The sequence below is a fragment of the Bos mutus genome, chromosome 18 (assembly GCF_027580195.1).
Source record: "Bos mutus isolate GX-2022 chromosome 18, NWIPB_WYAK_1.1, whole genome shotgun sequence".
In the NCBI taxonomy this organism is placed as follows: Eukaryota; Metazoa; Chordata; class Mammalia; order Artiodactyla; family Bovidae; genus Bos; species Bos mutus.
In genome coordinates this window covers 16,268,694-16,284,451 of record NC_091634.1, presented here as the reverse complement: position 1 = coordinate 16,284,451, position 15,758 = coordinate 16,268,694, and the positions used below count along the sequence as shown (strand labels likewise).

The following is a 15,758-nucleotide window of genomic DNA, read 5'->3' as shown; positions in this document are numbered from 1 at the left end:
CATTTGTATGGTGCTAGGGACAGGTAGGACCTCCTGTTTCTCTGCCCCACACCCATCCTGAGCCAGGGAAACCTGTCAGCCTGAACAGGTAGGTAAGAGGGCATGGTTCAGAACTAGAATTGTGGGGTCTGTGAAGGCTCAGAGCTAAATACAATGCCTGTTCTGGGTTAGAATTGAATTAAGTCCTTGTGGATGAACTCTCGCTGGGGAGCAGGGCCTTTTCTTAGAGGGGACCCTGGTTGCCCAGAGGTAACCCACAGCTGGTCTTGTGAGGTGGGATTGGCCCATTCCGTGGGGGTGGGATTAGAAGGGGAATCGGGATGTCTTAGGTTTTGGCCCAATTAAGACTTCAGGGGTGGGGAGCGGCATGCAAGATCCTAGTTTCCTGACGGGAAATCAAACCCAGGCCCCTTGTAGTGGAAATGCAGAGTTGGAACTACTGTGCTGCCAGGAATTCCTAATTCATACTGTTTTAAGAGGGCTCTTCATGAGGCCTGGAGACAGCAGCACTTACTTCAATAGAAACTTTATTGAATACTAGGCCAGGCAAGCCCCTGATGAGCCAAGTTTGGACAGCACCTGCAGTGCATCTGCCCTCCCTATCTGGGCCAGGTGTGTGCCAAGCTGGCCCAGAGAGGCAGAGGGCTCCCGTGCCACCACCATCTCAATCAGAGCCCTCAGAGGTGAGCGACTGGGCCGCAGTGAGTAGGCGAAAGTGGACCAGGCAGCAGGCAGTCCGTATCTTGCAGCCAGGTGTCGAGTGGTGCCACAGGCCATCCTCCCACCTGGCCCAGGCTCAGGGTCTAGCAACAGGATCAGCTCCTCCAGCACCTCCAGCTCATCCAGGAGGCGAGACAGGGGCTGCGACTCCAGGCTTGGCATCTCTGGGAGACAAAGTGAGGAGTGAGGCAGGGGGAGTTCAAGCTTCCAGTCCACCTCCCCATCCTTGGTGTATCCTCAACTAACCCCTGCCTAGGAGTGGAGACAGAGAGACCTCCTTCCATGAGTCCCTTGCCTCTGAAGTCTCCAGGGAGGCTGGAGAGGACAAGTGCAAGAAGCGGGTGTGGGTGTCAAGGTCGCTGCAAACCAAGCTAGGATATGGGTGTTGGACTGCTTTCCCTTGGTCGAGGTGACGGTGGTGCCTTTGCAGGGCAAGCAGGATTATGGCTGAGGTCACGAGCAGAACTAGCACTAGGAACAGGGCAAAACTCAAACTCGGCCAGGCTTGCTGAGGGGCTTTGTGCTCAGAAGTCCACGAAACACTGGGAATCCCTGGTGAGCTGGGCTCCTGGGAGCTAAGGATGCTCGATTTTCCAGGTGTCAGTGGGCAGGGCTCTTTGTTAGGGACAGGCTTCTGGAAAACAAGGGGTTGGAATAAAGTGCGAGGCATGCCCTATTTCTGAATCCTCAGCACAAACCTCTCATCCTTACATCCCTCAATGGGTCCACATCCCCGCCTGATCCAGCCCCCGCCCCCCGCAACCCCCGACTCCTTTAACCCAGGCAAGTCATCTCCAGATACCATGGCCCCATCCCTACCCTCTTCAGTTAAGCTACTCCCCTTCCCTTAATAAGACCCCACCCATCCGATCCCAAGTCACGCCTCCAGTTCTCGCCCTGCTCCTTCAAGCTGCACACCTGCCCAGGCCCTCTGAAACCTAAGCAGTACCTCTCGGCAGGGCCGCCCAGTTCCGCCGCGGCTCCCCGAGGGAATGGGTGCCGTTGCTCCGCCTCCACAAAGGCTACATAGCTCCGCGCTGTTTGGATTGCACTGTCCAGGAGGACACTCTTGGAAGGGGTGCATTACGTGATTGCCAGCATCATCCAGCCCGCAGTTTTCCGAAAACTCTAGGTCTGGTGGGAGAGAGTCTCATGTGCTGTTGTCAAGCCGGCCTTCTCTGCGCTAGCTACGCCCTTTCATCTAAGCCCTATCCTTGCAGGCCCCGCCCCTTGTACGGTACTCACCCAACCTATCAGCGGACGTGTCCACCTCTATCCCCGCCCCATATTATCTCAGGCAGCCTCCCAACCCTCTCTACCCAGGCCCCGCCCCTTAAATTGTCCCGCCCACTTCTTCCTCATTGCTTGGTTCCCGCCTAATGGGTCACACACCTTCACCTTGACCTTAACCCACACATCTCCCTTCGTCGCAGGCTTAGCCCCCATCCTCACTTGTCTACGCACAACCCACCGCCCCTACCCCGAAGCAAACCTCACAGGCCGTAGCACACAGACCTCGCCCCTCCCCTCGCCCCCATCACCCTTTAACTCCGCCCGAACATATGCAAACGCCCAGTTCCCCGCTCCTCACCCGCGCAAGGGGGCGGCCCGAAGCGCTGCAGGCAGCTGCCGCAGCACCGGTTGTCAGGGTTCCAGTACTCGAGGCGGCCGCAGTGCTGAGAGGCCTCCCAAGGCGCCGCCTGGGCCAGGAGCAGCACAGCAGTCGGGAGGAGGCGTAGGGGCCCCATCCGGGAGGAGCCTGCAATCTGGGGGCCCCTGACCACACGACTTCCTGCACAGCGCTTCTGCCGCACGTGCCAGGAAACCGGGGCAGAAGAAGGAAGCAGTGGATGTGGAGGCATAGGATCCTCAGTCCCCTTCAGAAGCCAGGAATCTATCCCCCAGCCCCTAGTCCAACTCCTGGCCGGTTATCAGAAAGGCCATAAGGCCTTTGAGATCGCTAGAGCGAGGACTCTAGAGCCAGATTGTGTGGATTTACAACCTATCTCTGCCATCTTCCTGCCCTCTTTTCCCATCTGTAAAATGGGATAATAATAGTAACCTGTCTCATAGGGTAACTGGAGAAGTAAAACTATGAGTGAAAGTAAAGCATTTAGAACAGTATCTGGCATAGAATACCTACTTCAATCGCGGGCAGTGGGCATGGAGGACCCAATCCTCACCCACTACACACTCCCACCCAATGCCCAGCAACCCCTTACCTTAGTTCCTAACCATAATCTCCTCCAGATTAGGAGTCCTCCAACCTGCTGCAACCAAGCATCTCCCTCGAGAGTCATCAGCCAGATGTGAAGTTTCCAGCACAAAGGCAGCCCCACCTATCCAGTCCCACTTGGGGATTTCTGGGACCCTGGGTGTTCTGCTTTTGCATCTGTTGTTGGAAGTTCCTTGGCTGAGGTTGTGGCCAGAGCCCGGACCCACTTCCCCTTTTCACCAGATGTGGGGGTGGAAGGAAACCAGCCCACAGCAAGGCTTAAGCTAACAACAAAGCTCTAAACCCTCAGTATAGAATTTTATTAGGGGAGGGGCAATAGAAGTTCCCTGTGTTGAAGGTGTTACATCATGGAGACCCGGAGTCTGGAGAAGATGTCACTGGGAAGTTAAGGGAACTTTGAGGAGGTGTCCTGGCCAGGAACATCTGTGCCTGCCAAGGGTGGAGGCCAATGGGGTCAGGGGCTCAGAAACGGCCATGCCGGTGGTCTGGAGACCGTCGTCGATTTCTTTCTCGGGGACGGTGGCCAGTATGGGACCTTGGGGGTGACCTGGGGACATAGAGAGGAGGGTTAGAGCCATAGGGAATGGTGTGCAGATACTCCAGTTCAGCCTCCCTGCTCAGGGATAAATCATGGCAATTGATGAAGTAAATAGTTCCTGGGGGTGGCCTCAGGATAGGTGCATAGGGGCTAATCTCAGGACTGGAGATCGAGGATGGACTTGGGTTTGGGGTTCAGGCTGGTTTAGGGGTTGAGACTTAGATGCTGACCTTCAGATGGGGCTGAGGGCTAGTCTTAGGGCTCAAAAGGCTTGAGACACTTATTGGGGCATAGGATCAGATTCATCTCAGGGTTCAGGGGGCTTGGGGTATGAGAAGTCTTGGCAGGCTGGTCCTGAAATACCTGCGCCTGGGTCCCCGCCCGTAGAGCTGCCGCCGGAGGTCTCGGGAAATGGGTCGCAGGTGCATGAAGTTGCAGAAACCACCGCGGGTACATTCCCTGGGTAAAGGATAAATACATGGATGAATGGATGGATTAGGCCACTGTCACTGAAAGCCCCCTCAACACACAACAAAAGCCTGGGAATTCAGGTGCCCATCCCACTGCTGTACTACCATACCCCATCTCATACTGCCGACAGCACGACTCCCGGAAATCGGTGACGGGAGACAGCTCAGCATGCACAGCTTGCCCGTTGAACCAGCGGTTATTGAGCTCAACCACTGCCCGCTCTGCATCTTCCTCACGCCGAAACTGAGGAAAAGTCAGTCAGGGTGAACAATCAAACTCAGAAATCTTCAGAGGATTAGCTAGCAGCTCAAGGGCTGGATCGCTTTTAGTGATGGACCTCAAGCTGCGAGGCTTCAGTGGTGACCTTTAGGCACTGAAATGCCTTCACTTCTGGGCTCTGGGGGGACAGCAGGCACCTTGACATAAACATTGCCCACGAGGTGATCCCCCAGGTTGTCGCACACATTCATCTCTTCAATCTCCCCGTACTTCTCCTGCAGTTCGGTGAACACTTCCTGTGGAAGATTAGGAGGAAATCAGCTGAGCTCCCGGCTCACGGGAAACTCAACCCACCCCCGCCAACCCTCACCTCGAAGAAGTTATCATAGTGTTCTTGCACCTCCACGTCGCTCACGTGACCTGGAGGAGGGGGCAGGGTGGAATCAGGGGGCGGCCTGCTGGGGGCTGTCCGCCCTGCCCCCAACACCGGCCGCTTACTCACAGTGAGATCCGTCTGCGGTTTGGGCGGTGTTCTGTGGATTCCGATACAGGTTGAGCAGCACTATGGTCTGAACAGAATTTAAAAGGGGCAGGGCCTGAGCTCAGAGGGCGGGGTTATGTGCGAAGGGGTGGGATATGAAGGTTGCGGGTGAGACCTCGCAACAGAGAAAAAAGCATAAACATCTTGCGTGCCTCAGCAACGCTTGCCCCTCAGAGAACCAGAAGCGGGGGTATCTAGCAGTGAGGGATAGCCCAGGGGTGTGGTCTGTACGTACGGGGGCGTGGCCAAGTTCCTGGGAGAAGAGCCTGAAGGTTGGGGGAGGAACCTGTAGAGGTCCGACAAGAAAAAAACCGGGCGATAGGGTGGGCCCTAGAAATCCGGAAAAGGCGGGACCTCGTGATGATGGACAACAGAAGGGGAACGGCCAGGAGGCGTTAACCCCCCAGGCTCCGCGCCGCGTCTCACCTGGCTGAAAGTCGGCTTGTTGTGAAGCCGGGAGCACCGGTCCCCGTGCCGGCAGGCCCCGATCTTAAAGTAAAAAGAGCAGTTAACCCTGAAAGAGGTGCAAAGACAGAGGTGAACCGAGGGCCAGGGAGCTGGACACCCCAGAAACACCGATCCATGCCGCCCAGCCACCAGGTTGCCAAGTGCCCCGTCCCCGGCCCCCCGAGGGGCCACTCCCTACACCCATTCTCACTTGTCCTTCTCAGTCCCGAATATCGATGCTAAATATTCAGCCATTTTTACCCAAACCCTCCAACTCTGTCTGCGATTTATGTCATTTCCGTTGTTTAAAAGCATTGGGAAGTGTAGTTCGCTGCCTCCGGACACTCAGAAACTCCCTAGTGCGCTTGCGTGATGGAGGCTCGCACTCTCCGCACAGGCTCACCCAGTGGAGTTGCCTGAAGGCGCATGCGCGCGGCGTTGCCTCACCAAAAAAACTACAATCTCCAGAGAAACTTGGGGCATCTCGCGCAAAAGTCCGTGGTTGAAAGTGGCAAAGGGGCCCAGACCGGAGGAAGTTAAGACTCCACTGGTGAGTCGGGGGTCGTTTCCGCACCCAAATAAACATAAAGAGCGTCTCAACACAGTCAGCTTGCTGGTGGGGCCAGGGGTGCCCCTCTTCCAGAAAATCCACCCTTCAGTTTCTCTCCCTTTTGTCCTAATAGGGGCGTGGTTGTTTGTGATCCTTGGATCTGTCACTTAGGGTCAGGACTTGGGTCTTGCCCCAGACCCTCGGAAGACCGGCCCCAGCGCAACTATGAACTTGGAGCGGGTGTCCAACGAAGAGAAGTTGAACCTCTGCCGGAAGTACTACCTGGGTAAGGGCCGGTATCCTAGGGTACCCGAAGAGAGGGGGCGGGGCTAGAGCGCCTGATGGAAGAGGGTCTGGGGGCCTGGGTTCTTGGGCCCAGAGGATGAAGTGGCAGGGGACGCCGATTCTTCGGTCCCAAGAGAGGAAGGGCCTGAGTCTTGCTGAAGGAGGAGACTGGGACCTCAATTTCTGGGTCCCAAAAGAAATGTTGCAGGGGCTGGACTCCTGGTTCTGACAAAGAGGTAACTGAGGACTAGGATTCTTGACTCCCAGGGAGGAGCCAGGATTTCTGAGTCCCTGATAGCAGAGAGATCCATTTCACTTAGGTTGTGGGAGAGGATCTTCCTACTGGACCTTTCAACAGGTGGGTGTTGGGAGGATCCTCATTTCTTCGTGTCCCAATCTTTTTTCTTCTCTTTAGGTGGGTTTGCCTTCCTGCCTTTTCTCTGGTTGGTCAACATTTTCTGGTTCTTCCGAGAGGCCTTCATTGTCCCGGCATACACGGAGCAGAGCCAAATCAAAGGCTGTGAGTCCAGGGCACAGATGAAGGGAGGCCATCAGGTGTAAGGAGGGGGACTCAAGAAGCCCTGGTGGGAGGGCATGACAGAGGGTCAAGAATCCTGGAACTTTGTGGAAGAGAAGAGAGGGCCGGTCTCAGGGAGACCACAGAGCAGGTGGAGGCCAACCTTTCCCTTCCTGTTCCCTCTTACAGATGTCTGGCGCTCAGCTGTGGGCTTCTTCTTATGGGTGATTGTACTCTCCACCTGGATCACTATCTTCCAGATCTACCGGCCACGTTGGGGCGCCCTTGGGGACTACCTCTCCTTCACCATACCCCTGGGTACCCCCTGACAGCTTCTGTATAGGCCTGAGGACCAGGATGGGCTCCTCTACTCCAAGCCCACTCTCAAGCCCTTAAGACTTGTTCCTGTCTCCTATGTTCTCTGCTGACATCCCCCAATAAAGGACCCTAATTCTCAATATTGACTTCCTGGGATCTTTTGGAGATTGAAGGATAAGATGATTTGGGGTGTTTGTTTTTTGGTTTTTTTTTGCCCGCCATGCACACACCTTGTGAAATTTTATTTTCCCAACTAGAGATTGAACCCAGGCCCTCTGGGCACTTGGCAGTAAGAGCATGGAGTCCCAACCACTGGACTGCCAGGGAATTCCCTAAAATAATTATTAATATTCAGGAACATTTATTGGTTGCTTACTTTGTATTAGGCTTAGTGCTTCAAACATGATGTGCATTAGTCTACTGTATACTACTCATAACTCTCAAAAATAGGAAACTTCTTGCTTGGGAACACTCTTTTACAGATTTGGAACCAAAAAAGTAAGAGTACTTCCATTAGTAGGGGCTGTTATCCTGTACTGGTAGTATGTGAATTTGAAAATATTTACTTTTCCACTGGGCTTCATTATTCTCATCAGAAATGTGGATCACAACACTACCCCCTAGAATTTATCTGGGCCAAGGCACATGTGGTAAACGTAAGTTCCCTATTTTCTGAAGGAGACTGTCTGTAGCAATAGGCAAGTATTCAATTGCTTTATTAGAGACGGCTTCCTTGACCATCCTATTTAAAGTTTCAGTCCCCCTCCTGGGTACTCCCCATGTCTCTTTCAGGCTATATTCTTTTTCCTATTACATTGCATTTAAAATGTTCTGCTTGTTTATTGTTTATCTTCCATTCTCTATAAGCTCATTAGGGCAAGGATTTTTATCGTTTTGTTCACTGCGGTGTCCCCAGTACCTAGAGAAGTACCTGGCACGCTAATATTCGCTAAGTGAATGAGGCTAAACTTGAAAAGAGATTAACAGGGAGCTAGCTGGCACCTAGCGAGTGCTCAGTAAGAGGGAGCCCCGCCTAACCCCAGATTTGTTTTCCTCTTAGGGATAAAGAGACTTGCACGGTTAAATAAATCCTGTTCAATAGCTAAACTGATGTTACTCAAAGCTTCTAACTCTCCAAGTTCTAAGCAGCAGCCTCGCGATGCTCTGATCCTTCGTTTCCCACCGTGCGTTACTTTTACCGAGTCTCGGAAGTTAGAACCATGTCCCAGGAAGAGCCCCGGGATGTCGTTGGTTTGTTTCCGGAAACCAGGCTCTAGGAAGGTGGGACTGAGAGCTGGGAGCCGACACCGGCAGCTATTAATTGGCCACGATATGGGATTGACGGTTACACTGACTAATGGGAACAAAGAACTGCCGAGAGGGCCCGCCCACAGAAGGAACGGGAGGAGGTGGCGGCATCCGCGTCCGTCGCGGCCGGACACTGCTCAGGGCGGCGGACTGGCTACACATGAAGCTTACCTTTGACCTCTCCCCGTCTGCCTCCGGCCTTGACTTGTGACATTAGGCTCTTTTGGGCTCCTCTGGCCCAGCTACCCAGATCCCAGACCCCAACCATGTTCCCGGTGAAGGTGAAAGTGGAGAAATCAGGTGAGGATCCCGAGGTTGGGGGCAGGTAAGGGAGCAGCGGACTGATCAGGGTAAGGGAGCCCCATTAAACAGGATTATCGCGGTAAGGTGGACTGCGTGACTTCTCCCTGCAGCCCATATGACTACCGCTGTCAGGCATCGATCGAGCGATTCTGGCCACCTTGATACCCTCCCGAACTGTGTTCAGGATAGGTTTGAGGCTATGGTGGTGGGCTGGCAGTGTGGTGCAGTCCCACATGGGGAACCCGAACCGTGTGACTCCAAGAAGGACTCTTTTCTTGGCTCTGCCTCCATTTCCCCCTTTCTGGCAGTGGTCTTGAGTCAAGCATTATGCTGATCACCTGAAGTACAGGAAAGCTTTTAATCTTTGCACTCACTGTATCCCAATAATCCTAGGGGATTAATAATTCCTATTTCCTAGGAAGTAGGAAATATAGATAGGGAAACTGAAGCTGAGAGAGAGGAAGTCATTCTGGTTTTGGGCCAAGCTGATGGGAACCCAGGGCTAGCATGTTATGGGTGGTGGGAGAGACCTGGAATCCAGACCAAGTAAAATGACCTGAGATAGTAAATGCTATAAGTGGTCAATAAGAAAAAAAAAAACAAGAGAAGGTAAGGAGATCAGGAGTGAGGCAAGGTGAGGGAGAGAGTGATAAGTGAGGGAACAGCAAATCTGACGAAGGAAATGGCTTTGAAATGGCAGAGAAGTGAAAGATTTCTCTGGCATGTTCAAGGGCCAGCAGGGAGGCTAGAGTGGCTGGAGCAGAGCAAGTAAAGTGAGGTAGAAAGGTGAGGAGATGAGAGCAAAGAGGTGAAGGAGCGGGGCAGATTTTGTGGGCCCAGGTTATGACTTTGGCTTTTGCTCCAAGGGCAATGGGGAGCCAAGGGAGGGTTTTGAACCACAGAGGAAGTCTTTACAAGATGCCCCCTCCAACTGCCAAAAAATGCCCCAAAAATCGTGGGTGGAAGAGTGAAGGGGGTCTGACCACAAATGAGGGTGTTGAGGAAGGAGTAGGCAGGGTTATGGAAGCCTGTGAACACCAGGCTGACCACTAGGACTCTGCCTCAGGGGGCACTGCAGAGTTCTGGAGCATTCTAAGCAGGGAAAGTTCGGGATCAGGTTTGGCTTTAGGAAGATTCCCTTTGGCCACCTTGTGAAGGGTGAATCAGAAGGGGAGACCGAGGCTGGGGACCCAGGGGGAGGAAGGGACACGACAGATAGACTAGGGAGGTGGGAGAGGGGAGAGACCCTCAGGAGACAAGTAGACAGGTTGTGGGGTGGGTGGGGAAGGGAGAGCAGTGACCATGTTGAGACCGAGAAAAGGACTGGGTGACAATAGGGATATCCCTGAGATGGCAGTCCAGGAAAAAAGGATACATTTAAGAGACACTGAGGCCAGTGTGGGACCCAGTCCATGGAAGGAGCCTGGGGGGATGTCCAGGGGAAGTGTCCGGGAGTCCATGGGATCCCAAGATCTGAGGTTCAGGAGAGAAGCAGGGACTGGGGAAAGACACTGGGCATGATCCATACCTTGGCTCCTACCCAAGGCTCTTTGCTAGAGAATCTCAGCTGCTTCCAGCCCCACATCCCCACCCTGTCTCCTCTGAGTAATGTCTCCTGGCCTCTTCAGGAAGTCTCAGCGCTGGCTAGTCATGTCCCCGAGTGTCCTTCTGGGCTCTGAGCACTGGGTCAGAGCTCCTATTATTTGGAAGAGAAGAATGAACACAAGAAATGTAAGGAAATTTATAACATTATCACCTCCGTAAGTTCTGTGATGAAGAGAGGCAAACACACAGGTTCTTAGGGCCAGGCTGGGCCTGTGGCATGCAGGAAGGTGGGCCCAGATCTCATTTCCTAGGGGGAAGAAAGCCCCAAATGGGTATTTTAGGTGAAATCTTCCAACTATTCAAATGTAGTCATCTCATTCAGATTTAACAGATTTGAAATAACCCCACTACCTCAGCAAACGAAGTGCATCTTGGGACTAGATTCTGCACCCAGTTTGAGCCCCTGCCTTATAATATCCACTCTGGAGCCAAATGACCTGGTGTACATCTTCAGCCTTTCAATTTTCTAGCTGTGTAACTTTGGGCAAGTAGCCTATCCTCTCTGTGCCTCAGTTTCATCATCTCTGAAATGGGGATAAAAATCATATCCACCTGCCAGGGTTGTTGTAAAAACTTGATGGGTTGATAAACATGACGTGCCTGGAACAATGCTTGGCACATAATAAGCTTTCATATACAGCATAGGTTTATTTAAACCTCAAAACAGTCCTAGCAATAGATATCATTTGGAGACCCATTTTCAATATGAGGAAACAGGCTCAGTGAGGTAAGGGATTCACCTTAGGTCACACATGAGCATGTGGGTCAGTCCTGGAAGCCAGAGCTCTTGCTCTTTAGTAGGCTCTGCCCACTATACCCTCCCAGCACGCCTGGCCCAGCCAAACGATTGGATATGCATGCCCTTCCCTGGTCCAGCAGCTGCCCACCTGGCTTGGGCCTGGGAAGTGACTCCTGCTTGGTACCCTCCCTCTTCCCCAGAGTTGGAGATGGCCAAGGCCCGGAACCAACTGGATGCTGTTCTGCAGTGTCTGCTAGAGAAGAGTCACATGGACAGGTTGGGATCTGACCCAGGACAGGGTCACGGGAAGTTGGGGGCCCTAGCGGGTTGGGACCCTCTGGTTGTGGGTGGGACCTCAGAGACTGACTTAGGAAGGAAGGGGCCCAATGGATGAGGCCACTGGGTACTTTCCCACCCTGGGCCCTGGGAACCCTGAGCATGCAGTTCTCTTCTGCTACCAGGGAGCGTCTGGATGAGGAACCTGGGAAGACCTCCTTAGACACCCACAACAAGTAAGTTTTATTGATGGGATCTGTGTCTGAGGGTTTGTGGTAGATAACTTCTTTCCTCATCTGAGCCCTGACCCCCGAGCCCCGTGCTTTCTCCATCACAGTCTTAACCATTCTTCATGTACAAAAGCCATTAAGTAGCAGAAACATAGGTCCCCTGATGATGGCACGTCAGCCTGCAAGGGGTGGGACCCAAGGCCTCAGGGTTTGGTGGGATCTCTATGAGCTCATTCACAGTACCCCCAGGGTGCTCTTTGAGGGGTTGTGAGCGGGCATTCATTTAAGGGCAAGCCTGCTGACATGACACCCTGTCTCTCCCCACAGGGATTGCTCCATCACGGCCACCGGCAAACGGTAAGGTGGCAGGGGCCCCACCAGCTGATGAGAGGTCCCTAGTCCCCACCCCGGTCCTGATGTACTCCCTCCCCACACAGACCATCTGCCCGATTCCCCCACCAGCGGAGGAAGAAGAGGAGGGAGATGGATGAGGGGCTGGCTGAGGGAGGGCCACAGCGATCCAGTGAGTAGGCGATGGCGTTCGAGGGCGGGAAGTAATTGAGGGGGCTAGGCAAGGATGTTCATACCCCTCCTACTCACCCCACTCTAGACACGTATGTGATCAAGCTGTTTGACCGGAGTGTGGACTTGGCTCAGTTCAGTGAGAACACACCACTGTACCCCATCTGCCGAGCCTGGATGCGCAACAGCCCCACAGTGCGCGAGCGTGAACGTTCACCCAGCTCGCCGCTGCCGCCCCTGCCTGAGGATGAGGAGGTGAGATGGGTCCCGCCCAGCAGCCAGGGAGTGCAATGGGTAGGCAGTCACAAGGCACCCTCCCTGGCAGACAAGAATACCATGACTCCTGAATCTGGTGAGGCACACAGATAGGAACCCTTAGGCCAGGGCAAAAGCTGGAGTGCCCTAGAGCAGACAGACATGGCTTTCTGGTCTGAGAGGCAGAGGAGACAGGGTCCCTGGGTAAATAGATGTGCTCTCCAAGATCAGAAGTCACCAAGAGCTGAGAGACTGGGCAGGGGTCCTTAGGGCAACCAGGTATAGCCACCTGGTCTAGGGGAGCAGATGGCAACCCCCTGGGCTAGGAATGGAGGTCTCCATAGATGGAGGTCTCTATGCTGGGCAGGAATGATCAGGGGTCCCTGGTTTGGACAGAGGTCCTTGGAGCAGACACATGACTCCTAAGTACAAGTCCCTGGAGAAACCTTCATGTCTTTTGTTGCTGGGGAAGGTGTGAAATGTATGCCCCTGACCCTCTTCTCTGACTCTCTTGGGTCTGGTGTGGGGTCCTTGTATCCCCAGGGTTCCGAGGTCACCAACAGCAAGAGTCGTGACGTGTATAAGCTGCCTCCACCCACAGCTCCCGGGCCACCTGGAGACGCCTGCAGATCCCGAATTCCATCCCCGCTGCAGCCTGAGACCCAGGGTACCCCTGATGATGAGGTGAGTATGCTGGGCTGGCTCAGGGCCATGGGGCAGGTGTTGTGAGGTGTGAGCGTGGTCACCCAGCCTGGCTTCTCTGTCATGCAGCCCTCCGAGCCTGAGCCCTCACCCTCCACGCTTATCTACCGTAACATGCAGCGCTGGAAACGTATCCGCCAGAGGTGAGCATCCCCCCACCAGCTTGTTCTCCATGGCCTCTGCTCCAACTGCTGAGTCCTCCCTCTGCCTTCCCCCAACCCCCACTGCAGGTGGAAGGAGGCATCTCATCGGAACCAGCTACGTTACTCAGAGAGCATGAAGATCCTACGGGAGATGTACGAGCGACAGTGATGTTCCCCTATCCCCACCCCCATCCCAATAAACATTCCCCTCCTCCACACTGGTCTCCATTTGCTACAGCCTATCCTTCCTGGATCAGACATAAAGCAGTTTGCACAGCTCTAGCACATTTATTGGGGGAGTGGGCCTAGGTAGGGGATGGGGCATCAGAGAATTTGAGGAGGGAGAAAGATTGTAGGGAACTGAAGAAAGTGGCTGCTTGGTTGGGTCTTGGAGAATAAGGGGAGGGGTGTTGTGGTTGGAGATTTGGGGGTCAAGACAAAGTGACTGAGGAGTTCTGGATAGCGTGAGATATCTGTGCAGACTCTGGGGAGGAGGGGTGGGTATCTGTACAGTTTGAGGTTGAGGGTTCTGATTGGCTTAGAATAGGAGTACAAGGGTAGGGTCAGAAAAGGAGTTCAAGGATCTGGGAGTGGCTGGCCGAGGTTTCAGGTTAGAAGATGGGTTGGAGGGAGAGGGTGAGAAGTGGTGTATCTGGTTGGAATGAGGGGAAGGATCCAGAGTCTTGGGGACCAGGCCAGGATGGTCCAGGGTGAGAGGTCTGTGCAGAGTCTTGGACATTTGAGAAGGGGGGATTATGCTTGACTGGCCTAGGGTGGGGGCAGGGCTGTCTACACCATAATCTTTGGTGGCGGATCGGATTGAAAGGGGGTGAGGGGATGTTTTTCTAGAAAAGTCAAAAGGAAATAGGGAGTTTGAAGTGGGGTTATATGCCAAGTGGGGTTGGTGGAGATGAGAGACTAGCTGAGGGATTGTGGTTGTAGGGTCTGGAAGTTAGGTGTCTGGAGATTTGAAAGCACGAGAGAGTGTGAGAGCCGGAGGGTCAGTGGAAAGTTACCAGGGATGAGTAGGTTGGAAGGTTCAAGGCACATCCCAGACTGGGTGGGCGGGTAGTCTCGGCGCGCGCTGGGGACATCTGGTTGGGCGGAGTCAGGTCTGCTTTAAAAGGGCGGGGGCGCTGAGGCGGCTTCCAGGGTTCAGGTGTGCCCTGAGCCCTACTTGGCAGCCGCCCCGGGCGGCGACTGCAGTGGGGCCTGGGCCGGCGCAGGTGCGGCCTGGATGGAAAGGACGCCCTCAGGGGACAGCGCGGACGTCACGGCCGCAGGGTCCACGCCAGGCGGCAAGCGGTAGCGGCGGTGGAACTCGCGCGCAATGTATCCGTGCTCATCCTGGAGGGAGAGAGGCTTGAGAGGCTCCGCCAGGTTCCCGTAGGTGCCCCGCCCCTCCCGCCTGCGGATCCAGCCTACTCGTTCTGGCCCCGCCCCCGCCAGCGGGCTCACCGGGCGCTCCTCGTGGCGCGCATGAACTTCCACGTGGTCACCAACCACCTTGACGGCAATTTCCTCGGGTGAGAAGTGTTTCACATCCAGCAACACCGAGAAATGCCCGGGGTCGGTCGATACCTGCACACAACCTGATGGTCATCGGGCGGGGCACGGCTCCCGGGGGCCCAGCAAAGGCCCCTCCCCTCGGCTCCCCTTTGGTTCCGGTGCTGCAGCCTATCCTGGCCTCCGGAACTGGGGCGTCCCCTTTCCTACTCTTAGCCACCCAGGACCTCTTTACCCAGAGTAACTGGCATCATCCCTCCCCCTGTAGCCACCGGGGATTCCCCCTTCATCCAGGGTGATGAGGGTCCGTCCCTCGCCCTCCAAGGTCAGGGACCGCTGCCCTCATAGGGTGAGGCCTGCCGGCTCCCCCGGAGTTAACAACCTCGTAGTCCGTGTATCCTCCTGGGCACTGACTCCTCAGCCTCCTTCCCCTCAGAGCCCCTAGGCCCCTTACTGCTCCACCTCCGCCAGAAATCGCCAAGAAGCCTCCTCCCGGATTCTCCAGAGTCCTCTTTCTACCCTCCCGCTCGAGTTACGAGATTGCTTGAGCCCCCAGCAGTTATTAGTACTCCTCCCCCACTTCTGAGTGTCCACACCCCCCTTTCTCAAGTTGCAGGACCCTCCTTCCCCTCTGCGTGTCTCCATGAGACACACAGAGTCACCACCCACAGTCTCCAAACTCTCTTCCTCAAGAATAACAAAAAGTTTCCTCCCCTCCCCCGGAGTCACTGGGAGCCCCACGCCCTTCAGAATGACTGGGCTCCCCCTTTTCCCCAGATACCGTGGGTCCCCAGCCTCCTTCAGAATCACCAAGACACCCCTTCAGAGTGAGCATCCCCACCCATTAGGAACCCAGCCCTTACACTCCTCTGGGACGTGAGACCCTCCTCAAACCGACTGGGCCCTCCCACCCGATTCAGGGAAACGACCTCTGAGAATCCATACTCCGGCAACTCCGAAAGCCCCTCTGGCCGGACTCTCCACCCCGCTCAAAGTCAAGGGACTTTCCTTAACCCCCCTCAGGGTGACCGAGGACCCCAGCCTTGGAAGTAGTCGGGTTACCACCCCTCCCCCAGGTCTGCACCTGGGCGGTAGGCAGCGCCACGCTGGGTGCGCGCAGGTAGTATGGGGCCAGCGCGGCAGGGCAGAGCGCAGCCAGCTCGGCCTCCAGCAGCCCCTCGCCGAAGCGCTGGTCGAAGAGGCGCCCGGGAGCCGACAGCCCAGGCAAAGGGGCCGAGGCGCGGCGCAGCCAAGACGGCTGCACAGGCACCGGGATCTCCATCCTGTTCCGCCGTCGCCCTAGGCTCCGCAGTGCCCCAGCGAGCGC

At 55.1% G+C, this 15,758-nt stretch overlaps 5 protein-coding genes across 10 annotated transcripts; 2 read left to right on the top strand and 3 right to left on the bottom strand.

The window, feature by feature from the left end:
- Nucleotides 1-5: 5 nt before the first annotated feature.
- On the bottom strand, nt 6-3,095 carry IGFLR1 (IGF like family receptor 1). Its single transcript, XM_014482354.2, has 5 exons — nt 2,943-3,095; nt 2,312-2,525; nt 1,670-1,854; nt 967-1,354; nt 6-884 (listed from the first exon to the last, which is right to left on the bottom strand). The coding sequence occupies exons 1-5, from the start codon at nt 3,018-3,020 to the stop codon at nt 538-540; spliced, it is 1,212 nt and encodes a 403-aa protein (XP_014337840.2). The 5' UTR covers nt 3,021-3,095; the 3' UTR covers nt 6-537.
- A 137-nt stretch (nt 3,096-3,232) lies between these two features.
- U2AF1L4 (U2 small nuclear RNA auxiliary factor 1 like 4) lies at nt 3,233-5,538 on the bottom strand. Of its 4 annotated transcripts, none has more exons than XM_014482379.2 (9): nt 5,384-5,538; nt 5,152-5,239; nt 4,961-5,011; nt 4,687-4,753; nt 4,555-4,604; nt 4,382-4,480; nt 4,075-4,208; nt 3,858-3,953; nt 3,233-3,503 (listed from the first exon to the last, which is right to left on the bottom strand). In XM_014482379.2, exons 1-9 carry the CDS (start codon nt 5,485-5,487, stop codon nt 3,419-3,421), a joined length of 774 nt encoding a protein of 257 aa, XP_014337865.2. In that variant the 5' UTR covers nt 5,488-5,538; the 3' UTR covers nt 3,233-3,418. The 4 variants fall into 4 exon arrangements, with proteins under 4 accessions (XP_014337865.2, XP_070244041.1, XP_005908266.1 ...); XM_070387940.1 differs by having other exon boundaries at nt 5,152-5,214; nt 5,434-5,502; XM_005908204.3 differs by lacking the exon at nt 4,961-5,011 and having other exon boundaries at nt 5,384-5,537.
- Nucleotides 5,539-5,577: 39 nt separating this feature from the next.
- Nucleotides 5,578-6,982, top strand: PSENEN (presenilin enhancer, gamma-secretase subunit). Of its 2 annotated transcripts, none has more exons than XM_014482382.2 (4): nt 5,578-5,722; nt 5,856-6,008; nt 6,423-6,527; nt 6,714-6,982. In XM_014482382.2, exons 2-4 carry the CDS (start codon nt 5,948-5,950, stop codon nt 6,851-6,853), a joined length of 306 nt encoding a protein of 101 aa, XP_014337868.1. In that variant the 5' UTR covers nt 5,578-5,722; nt 5,856-5,947; the 3' UTR covers nt 6,854-6,982. The 2 variants fall into 2 exon arrangements, with proteins under 2 accessions (XP_014337868.1, XP_070244063.1); XM_070387962.1 differs by having other exon boundaries at nt 5,597-5,722; nt 5,894-6,008.
- A 1,244-nt stretch (nt 6,983-8,226) lies between these two features.
- LIN37 (lin-37 DREAM MuvB core complex component) lies at nt 8,227-13,341 on the top strand. 2 transcript variants are annotated; one of them, XM_070387950.1, is made up of 9 exons: nt 8,227-8,450; nt 10,998-11,073; nt 11,259-11,309; nt 11,631-11,660; nt 11,741-11,826; nt 11,914-12,080; nt 12,682-12,764; nt 12,852-12,925; nt 13,013-13,341. In XM_070387950.1, exons 1-9 carry the CDS (start codon nt 8,417-8,419, stop codon nt 13,060-13,062), a joined length of 651 nt encoding a protein of 216 aa, XP_070244051.1. In that variant the 5' UTR covers nt 8,227-8,416; the 3' UTR covers nt 13,063-13,341. The 2 variants fall into 2 exon arrangements, with proteins under 2 accessions (XP_070244051.1, XP_005908269.1); XM_005908207.2 differs by having other exon boundaries at nt 8,236-8,450; nt 12,624-12,764.
- HSPB6 (heat shock protein family B (small) member 6) lies at nt 13,194-15,747 on the bottom strand. The gene is made up of 3 exons (XM_005908208.3): nt 15,516-15,747; nt 14,384-14,506; nt 13,194-14,272 (listed from the first exon to the last, which is right to left on the bottom strand). Exons 1-3 carry the CDS (start codon nt 15,711-15,713, stop codon nt 14,099-14,101), a joined length of 495 nt encoding a protein of 164 aa, XP_005908270.2. The 5' UTR covers nt 15,714-15,747; the 3' UTR covers nt 13,194-14,098.
- Between the last annotated feature and the right edge of the window lie 11 nt (nt 15,748-15,758).

Bases quoted from the DNA above. Each gene is read 5' to 3' on its own strand.
- PSENEN (XM_014482382.2), top strand. From the start codon at position 5,948: ATGAACTTGGAGCGGGTGTCCAACGAAGAGAAGTTGAACCTCTGCCGG. The intron at 6,009-6,422 runs GTAAGGGCCGGT...TCTTCTCTTTAG, and splicing joins CTGCCGGAAGTACTACCTGG to GTGGGTTTGCCTTCCTGCCT. The intron at 6,528-6,713 runs GTGAGTCCAGGG...TCCCTCTTACAG, and splicing joins GCAGAGCCAAATCAAAGGCT to ATGTCTGGCGCTCAGCTGTG.
- U2AF1L4 (XM_014482379.2), bottom strand. From the start codon at position 5,487: ATGCTTTTAAACAACGGAAATGACATAAATCGCAGACAGAGTTGGAGG. The intron at 4,754-4,960 runs GTACGTACAGAC...AATTCTGTTCAG, and splicing joins AGGAACTTGGCCACGCCCCC to ACCATAGTGCTGCTCAACCT. The intron at 3,954-4,074 runs GTATGGTAGTAC...TCCTTTACCCAG, and splicing joins TGTCGGCAGTATGAGATGGG to GGAATGTACCCGCGGTGGTT.
- HSPB6 (XM_005908208.3), bottom strand. From the start codon at position 15,713: ATGGAGATCCCGGTGCCTGTGCAGCCGTCTTGGCTGCGCCGCGCCTCG. The intron at 14,507-15,515 runs GTGCAGACCTGG...GGTTGTGTGCAG, and splicing joins TGGCGCTGCCTACCGCCCAG to GTATCGACCGACCCCGGGCA. The intron at 14,273-14,383 runs GTGAGCCCGCTG...CTCTCCCTCCAG, and splicing joins CGCGCCACGAGGAGCGCCCG to GATGAGCACGGATACATTGC.
- IGFLR1 (XM_014482354.2), bottom strand. From the start codon at position 3,020: ATGACTCTCGAGGGAGATGCTTGGTTGCAGCAGGTTGGAGGACTCCTA. The intron at 2,526-2,942 runs GTAAGGGGTTGC...CACGTGCGGCAG, and splicing joins GATTATGGTTAGGAACTAAG to AAGCGCTGTGCAGGAAGTCG. The intron at 885-966 runs GTTAGTTGAGGA...TTTGTCTCCCAG, and splicing joins GTCTCCACTCCTAGGCAGGG to AGATGCCAAGCCTGGAGTCG.
- LIN37 (XM_005908207.2), top strand. From the start codon at position 8,417: ATGTTCCCGGTGAAGGTGAAAGTGGAGAAATCAG. The intron at 11,074-11,258 runs GTTGGGATCTGA...TTCTGCTACCAG, and splicing joins GAGAAGAGTCACATGGACAG to GGAGCGTCTGGATGAGGAAC. The intron at 12,926-13,012 runs GTGAGCATCCCC...CCCCCACTGCAG, and splicing joins TGGAAACGTATCCGCCAGAG to GTGGAAGGAGGCATCTCATC.